This window comes from Cyprinodon variegatus, unplaced genomic scaffold (genome assembly GCF_000732505.1).
Source record: "Cyprinodon variegatus isolate N-32 unplaced genomic scaffold, C_variegatus-1.0 Scaffold79, whole genome shotgun sequence".
Taxonomy (NCBI): domain Eukaryota; kingdom Metazoa; phylum Chordata; class Actinopteri; order Cyprinodontiformes; family Cyprinodontidae; genus Cyprinodon; species Cyprinodon variegatus.
The window spans coordinates 154237-163099 of record NW_015150532.1 but is presented as its reverse complement, the minus strand read 5'-3'; the positions used below and the strand labels follow the sequence as shown (position 1 = coordinate 163099).

At 37.1% G+C, this 8863-nt stretch overlaps 1 protein-coding gene across 1 annotated transcript in view; it reads left to right on the top strand.

Annotated features, from left to right (window-relative positions):
• Positions 1-481: 481 nt before the first annotated feature.
• The window catches only part of LOC107083612 (vertebrate ancient opsin-like), an 80848-nt gene continuing 72466 nt past the window's right edge, over positions 482-8863 (top strand). The window contains exon 1 of the mRNA XM_015372975.1: positions 482-1150. Coding sequence (XP_015228461.1) covers positions 778-1150 — 373 coding nt within the window. The 5' untranslated portion in view covers positions 482-777. The remainder of the gene's footprint in view (positions 1151-8863) is intronic.

The window sequence follows — 8863 nt, the reverse complement described above, 5'->3', positions numbered from 1 at the left end:
GCTGTCTTTTAGATATTTTCTTTATTTCTTTCATTTCTGCCTTAAACTCTCTAGGTACAGTGATATGAATTAGGCATTTCTTGTTGCCTGTTGTCATGGTGACTAGTAAAATAGGGGCTCCACTGATCATGACTTTTCATACTTGTTAAATAGATGCTAAACTCTGAGTATGTTCACTCAGAGTAGATTAAACTAAATCACAGCAGCTGCTGGGAAACCAAAAACAGTTTCCAACCTTAGTTGAGGATTTGAGTCTGAGTTTGTTAAACCTGCTTTGTGAAACGGATCAATGATGGCATTAAATCCAGTCTGAGATGCAGATTGACGCGTGGATGGTCCACAGCTGGATTTCCAGGCGCCTCTGGTTTCCCGCCCAACAATCCAGCCCCCACTCTCCGCCCTGTGCGTCAGCTGCCAGAGAGCAGTGATTTAAACCCGGTCCGAGAAGGGAAGGTGACTGCCTGGGTGAGACACTGGAGCGTCTCTGCGTTAGAGTCTGCCACACGGTGGAGCAAAGCTTAACCAAACTTTCCCTGTAACATTTGACAACACCCCAATCCCCTTAAGAACCGACAAAAAAGTTTGACATTTCCCACCTTAAGGCATTTATCATCTCCAATCGCCAGTTTGGCTCCACTTTTACTACTTGACATTTTATTTTTTTTTACGCAACAAGTCTGTTCCCTTCTTTTCCCACACTGAGAGCAAACCAGAAATGCCGTCGCCACATTAGTCGCCGTGGCCGCCCGGTGTGCCGCCGCAGTGACTCGGGCTGCCATGCTCGTGTCTAACGCGAGCCTGAGCGGCTGCGCGGAGTTCAACAGCGCCCTGTGCGCCGGAGCCGGAGAATGGCACCCGGGGGGCGGTACGCTCCGGACCACCCTAAGCCCAACGGGGCACCTCGTCGTGGCCGTGTGCCTCGGCTTCATCGGTGCGTTCGGACTGCTGAACAACCTTCTGGTGCTGGTTCTGTTCTGCCGCTACCAGATGTTGCGCTCCCCCATTAATCTGCTGCTCATCAACATCTCCATCAGCGACCTGCTGGTGTGCGTCCTCGGGACTCCGTTCAGCTTTGCTGCCAGCACGCAGGGACGCTGGCTCATAGGAGAGAAGGGCTGCGTGTGGTACGGCTTTGCCAACTCCCTTTGCGGTAAGTAAAGACAGCAAACAGGACTGTATGTAAGTCCCGTTTGGCATAAAGTCCAAATGTCTGCATTGCCTCTTGCCACATTGAATTTGAGAGTTAAGCTGTGATTTTGAGTTACGACTCAGTTGCGACAATGCCTCTTTTTTTTAATAGAAAAGCAATATGTTCATTTTAAAACTTCCAGATAAAGACTTGAAAGATGATCACAATAAGCTGCAAATTCAGACGTCAATTTCAATGCATAAAAAGCTTTAAATGTCTTTAATTAATCATAAAATTTGTAATAAGGGTTTGATGACATTCTATGCTGTCAGTCTTATCTTGAAAATCAGGGAAATACTAATATTTGAGTTGATGTTTGCTTTTAGGATCCCTTAGAATCTGCAGTTCAGGCTCCGCAAAGGTGCATGAATGCCATCACTCTCAGATATGCACTGATGTGTGTAACAACTGGACGATTCAAAAATCAATTAACCATATCATTTACAAACGACAAAAATAATAACATTTTTGCATGGTTTTAAAATAGTGTAATGTTTTAGGGAAAATAGGTTTGAGTGATGACGTGTTGCACCAGGGTGTAAAATGTCGCATGATCAGGATCCTCTAAATCCTCTCTTTTAAAAAACAAAAATCAGAAGTTGTCCAGGAGGGATTCGATCGCAGAAGATTATAAGGCTCAGACGTTCTATAAAAAAGAAAGCAATGTGATAAGAAGAGATCAGTTTATAAATCAATAAAGGGTTTTAAAAAATCAATCCCAAAAGGGACATTTATGAGGAATTCTTTTATTTATTTAATTGAACATTTATTTTTCTAACACCCCCCTCAAGACATTGCCATTTTTAAAGTGCAGCAGTGATAAAATGTAAACATGGTGATCTGACTGGTATAAGACTGGTATATGATTTACAGTTTCCATTCAGCGCTTTATTTTTTTAACCCATACATACCTTAAACCATATTATGTGTGTATAAATATACATATAAAAAAGTGCCATCCCTCCACACCCCAACTTAAAACTTTCTTGAAGTGTCAGAGCATGATTATGCTTTTGTTGTTTCTTTTGATTTCATAATGTCAACTGCTTGCACAATGCATTTTCCTTGCCTTCTTTGAGTCATTTTGATGCTAACTGTAAAGAAAGTGCTATTGATTAAGGATGTAACTTCTTATTTGTCTTTGCTTGTCGCCTTAAAGTTTTTAAGCATGTAAGCTTTCTTTTTTTTTGTAATTGCTTTAAAAGATTTCCGCTGAGACAACCTTCACAGAGCAGCCAATCTGCAAAATGGATTTTTGAGAGTCTTTTTTTCCCCTCCTCTATTCAACATGAGTACGTTCACAATGATTCACAATACAAAATGTCTTTATTGCCTTTAATGCTCAGTCAGTTCGGTGGTTATAAACAAGTTTGGCAGAGTATAGAAAAAATAATAGGAAGAAAGGATCAATTTGGATTCATATTGATTTGATCACTCACTATGTTCACTTATATGTCTGATGAACCATTTACCAGTTGCAAGACGAGCTTCTGGTAGAACAAAACAAAAGAACACTGTGAAGGAATATTTGATAAATGAACCTTGTGAAGGCACAGGATGTCCTTTGAAGAGATTTTGGTTATTGAAAAACCTTTGGAAAAGAACTGAGATATTTTTATTTTTAGAAGATTCTTGTATAAACCTCAGATAGATGGCACCACAGGCAGCCCCTACTTTTGTTTAAAAAAAAGGAAAAAAAAAAGGCAATTAGAGCCGATCCCAATGAAAAGGAAAAAAAGTTATTAAAACACTTTATATGCTTTGAGAAAAAAGACATAAGGAATTTCAATTTGGGTTTTAAGGAATCTGCAGTGGGTTAATCTAATTTAGGTTTCATCAGTCTCTTTTAGACTTTCAGAAGATAAAATGGAGTCCACATTCCTGACAAAAAAGAGAAAGACCTTTATAGTAGCAACAGGTCATATTTATCCGAGTGCAACTTTAGCGAGCTACAATATTTAGTTTATACTTTACACGGTGCATTAACACAAATATGTCCGCTCTCTGTGGACGTGCCATACAAATAAGCAGTTGAAAACGTTCTGTGTTGCAACTGACAAATAACTTAGCAAACGATGTTTACTAAGTTCTAAGGTGTGTTTTTTCACTATTTGCATTTAGACATTTCATTCATCTTAAAATCTAACTTCCTAACGTTTAATGCTGGACCCAATAATACCAGCAATAAAGAAACTGTGGGAACAACAAAAAAAAAGAAAAATCCTGAGAAGTTCTGGTCACTTTTGTAAATGTGTAAATGTATTTGAAAATGATTCAGTGAATGAATGTAACAAAAGTTTACAGGGTCAGGAAAAGTTGATAAGGAGATCACCTAAAAGGAAAGTAATAAAATGTTGCTGTAAAGTAAAAGTTTGGAAAAAAATCAAATTTTTATGCCATCTTTTCAAACTTTTGAAAAAAAAAAAATGCTATATGTTTTAAAAGAAGACCTTGGAGATGCCAGGTAGGATACAAAAAGTATTTAGAAGATGTGCCTTAAAGAATACCATACATATTTCCCTGCTGTGTGGCTCAGACATACCTCTTTATCTATTTCAAGACCATAAAAGAAAATACTATTAAAGTATTAGATGAATGCTTTTAATAAATTTGAAAACAAGGTTAATTTGGCTGGCCATAAAAACTTAAAACCAAAATAAAAATAGTTTTGGCATTCACGGTTGTTTTAGGAGTACATCGTGTTAATTTATTTCTCACTTGCTCTGTGTTTATCTATGAAAAAGATCACATCATGAAAGAAAAGCAGATTCTTCTAAAATCATGAAGTTTATTGAAAACTTGTCAAAATGAAAACTTGTCAATCGTTTGAAATTTTTTTTTAGGTTCTCTGTAACATAGTGCTCTGCATCTGTAGCAAATTGACAGATTGCTGGATGCTTAAAGTCAGCTTTTCTTTGATGAACTTTTGTAAAGGTCTCATGAATTTTTGACAGCTCTCACTCAGCTCAGAAGATCTAAACTCTTGATGCTTGTTTGCTCTGAGTAGTTAAGCCTCCAAGAACCGCCCAAAATCAAAACTCAAACTAAACATCAGAACTTTGAAAACTTTTCTTCTTTAATATTCTCCCTGGACTGGAGGGGAAGGGATTGAACGTCCAAACATCAAGAAATTCTCTGAAAAATTTTCTAATGTTGTCATCCACAAACTTTATATATTTGATAGTGTTCCATGTAAAAAAAGAGAAGCGAAAAAAAACATTTGTTCTACCCGTCAAAGAAATGCTATGGTTGTTTATTTATGAAAAACAAAGTAAATATAATATTAATAGAAGTACCTGCTCCTCAAAGTCTAAGAAAACCCAATATTTAAATGAAACAACCTGTTTATATCATTCTGCCAATCATTGTAGGTCTAAAACCATCAAACAAAAAGTTTCTCATACTTTCTTTTTCAAATTAAAGGCACATATTAAGCTCATGGAAGAATATAATTTTTCCATTTTGCAGGTCTGTAAGGAGTTTTTTTTCTGTTTTTTTCCAAAGGAAGAGGATATTCTTTCCTAAAAACAGTTATTGTTTATTGACGCTTACTGAATGAAAGTGCATATACCTGCAGGTCATTGTTTTTTATTACTGATCTGTTGCTGATTTGCTTGACACCAATTTAGAAGAACCCCTTGTGTTGCTACAGTAAGTCTCATTATTGCTCTTTCTGCTACCAGTCCTTCAGAGCCGTCCAGACTACTGCCTCTTTAATTCTTTGTAAAATACTTCAAGCTCAATTGGACTAAATAGAGAAGGTTTGTGAAGAGAAGCCTTTACGTCTTAGCACAGAGTCTCAATTGGATATCAGTCTTGACTATGACAAGGGCTGAGAGAATGAATCGGGTTTATCGTGATTAATTGATTATTGAAATAATCGTAACTAATTAAGATTAATCGTTAAATGGAGTATAGAGACAGTAAAAAAAATGCCTTTAGCTGACAGTGACCCACTTAGAGTAGTAATTAAACAAGTATTGTACAAAAATATATAAATATTTAGCATTTAAGATAAAAAACATTTTCGTCTGTCAATGTGTTCAATCCAGAACTCCTCAAGTGGAAACATTATAGTTTCCTGGTTTAATTTAGTAAAGAAGTCTTCTTCAAGGAACCTTTGGGTATCTGATTATTAATCGAGTAATCCAAAAAGTAATCAACAGATTAATCGACCTGCAAAATAATTGTTAGCTGCAGCACTAACTATGACTGAGCATTCCAAAAAGTGGGATCATTTAAGCTTTATTATTGTAGGTCTATTCACTCTAAATTTAACCCATCCCCTTGAGGAGCAGTGGGCTGCCACTGTGCAGCCCCTGGGAGCAGGTGGAGTTAAGGGTTTTGCTCAGAAACCCAGAGTGCAGGCTGTGGGGATTAAACCAGGTACTTGCAACCTTCTCAGAGCACAAGTGTACTGCTCTAACCACTAGGCCAACACTGAATGTTAACACTTCCCAACATAAACTTTGTTGCATCTTATTACCTGGATTTTCCCATTTCAGATTGAAATTTTTAAAGCGCTTTTCCAAACAACTGCTGAGCAGCTTCTCTATCCTCCCCCCAGGATGATGCTCCCTCCGCCATTCATAAGGAGGATGGTTAATGTGTAATGCTAGTATTTTCCTCCACATTTTGGTTAACATGAACGCTAAAAAAGCTTTGGTTTTATTTGAGCAGAGCAAATTTGTTCACATGCTTTATATAGTGGTGTTCTTTTAACGACTTTCTTGATGGCCAAATTTGGGTTTTCTTTCACTTCATCAATATTTGCTACCATGTGTTAACCTGTTACCTAAAAATGTTTTAGAATATGTTGAGTTTAAGTTCTTGTGCTTTGACAAAATATAAAAAATCAATCAAGAACCCTTAATTTGCTTCAGATTTTTGTGAAAGACTTAAAGCTATTCACATAGTAACCTGATCTATCTTTCTATAAAATCAGAGTTGGTTTCACTTTCATGAGAAATCGTTTAATTGTCACAAAAATTAAATTTCTAAGTTATATCATATTGAAAAATAGATTTCCATTTTTCAACATACAATGATAGTACCCACTGTCTCTTATTTGCTGTGAAAATCATTCGGTCAGTCTGAACTCTAACATTAAGAGGGAGCCAGTCTATTTAAATTTGTCTAGCAGAACCTAAATGTTTAACTAACTGAAACATTTCTGAAAGACAGACAGAATGGCAACATGTAAAAGACGGCCAGAGCATCAGCTGCCAGACATCATTAGAGGAGCTATTGGTTAGAAGCAAGTAAGTCCTCAATGGGCTCATAAAATAGGAGTGAAAGGGAAAATGAGGGAGGATCTGAGAAAAGAGGAGAAAAATAGATTGTTCAGATGAATGATGCTTGGTGCAGGTTTAACAAAGCGACCTGTGTCTGTCTTTGCTAAAATTCTACAAAGCTTCCACAAATGATCAATGTTTCTTCAAATTGGAGGGCCTCTTTGTGAAATGCATTGTGAGATGTGAAGATGGTGAGTTCGTGTTCCGTCTTTCAAATCGATTACTACTCTATCAGCCTCCTGCTTTCTGTTTGTAAGATCCGCTGTGACTAGTCAGTAGGTCAGCTGAGAACGTGTAGCAAAGACATGTGGGTGCTACATGCTTAAATGCTTAAGTTCACCTTTCTTTTCTTTACAATGGTCCCCCTGGAAGTCTTTTTACCTTCTTTACTTCTTCTCTACTCCCTTTTATAAATTCTCCTCCAGCCTCTATTTCTGAGCTAATACTGTCTTTCTCAATACTGAGGAGGAACAGCACAGGATTTCTTTTTCTGTATTTGGGAGCGTGTTCCTGCATGCTGCTGCCTGCCTCCTGCCACAAGTGGACTCTGCAGACAGCCAGTGAATTAACCTTGCACTTCTGAGCCAATGTGGAGCATACTGAATCACCACACACACACAGCGAACAGAAATGGCTCCACAAAGGGGAGGAAGTGATTATAAATGTACATCATGTTGTCCGAAGCGGCACCTGGCCTGAGTGAAGTTAATTTGCTGTGGCGGTGCGAAGCAAAAAGAAGCAAAGCAGAACAGCCGTGAGCTGGCAGAGCAGTCAGAATGACAAGCGAAAAAAAAAAAAGGTTTTGAGGATAATATTTAGGATGTATTAGTGTGAATGATGATGAATTTGTGTGCCAGATGTCAAATAATATCTTTTGTAAGCTAAGCAGTGTGTGGACTGATTAATATACCTGTGATGAGAGAAGAAAAGAGGCCGCCATGAAACTCACAGAAAAATCACACATTTCTTCAGTCTTGTATTTTCCAATCAGTCTTTGACTGGCTCAACACTTCTTAGATTGGAATATGAAAGCAGGCAGCTACACAGAGTGACAGCGGTAGAATTAGGAGAAGAAAGATTCTCCTTTTTCTTAATTATGTTATAAGATAATGAGCCATCCTATGATTTAGCAGCAGCGCTTATTTAATCAAAGGACGACCTTTCACTATCTATTACATTTCCTCAGATAAAGGGTTTTCTGTCTCTCACCTAGCCTGCTGTGTAACCACAGATGATGAAATCCTAAAAGAGTAATAATATTATACACAATTAAGCTAGAAAAAAAGCTTTTGTTAAAACTAAGGAGTTCTTTTTGGCAACAAAAAGGAGCATAAGAGTAGTTTGTTTTCATTTTAGCTGAAGGTTAATTCAGCAGTTAATCATATTGGATCAACCATTGGTATAGAGAGTATGAATATTTATCAAACAGTGTGTTTGGTTTGTCATGTTACAATTAGAATAAATATATTTACATGGACACAAATAATCAGATTGAAGGCCTAATCAGATCAAAAATGTTGACATTTCTTTCCAAAAGAAATGTCAAGTGATGTGGTTTTTGCTTATTGCCATTCTGATGGGGTCCATGTACACACCCATTCGGATCGTTGGAGCAAAAATAATCTCCACTGTTAATGTGTGCAATGTCAGTTTGACGTTTTCCGCCATTTTTCTGGAAGATTAGACAGATCTGTGTTTGCTTAAATTATTTAATCTGATCGAATGCTTTGTACAAGTATACACACATTATGGTCTTTTTATTTTATTTAGTGTTGATCTAAACAGAGATATTTAATTTCCGATCATGATATGACCATGCATGATATTTTATTAGGGCGGTGAGAAAAAATCGATTTTTTGATTTTCAGCTGCTCGATAGAACATAAATCTTTCAGTTCCTAGTCTTGATTTACAAAAAACAAAATATTTCACCTAAAACAGTGAGGGAAAATGGACTACCTCTTCACCGCCACTCTGGCAGATAGCGCTGAGGAGCCTTTTTTCTGTGCGTTACACCATATATGTAATTGAGGCAGTCACAGTAGAAGACATGAACTCAGTCAAACCCCAAAAAACATGGATACCAAAATAACTAAATGATCAATGTCTTCTAATAAACATAAACAGCAATTGCTTTTTATCTATACATTTAATTTTGATAGCTGGGAAAATTACCGCAATATATAATGATATTGCAATATCATTATAATATTGTATCGTGACTAGGGATGCACGATATTGGGATTTTGGCCGATATCCGATATGCCGATATTTTAAAACTCATGTAGCCGATAACCGATATCGATACCGATGTTAGAAATGGATAACAAAACTGCTATATTCAATGACTACTTATTTTTGTCCAGCTTTGACACTTTGA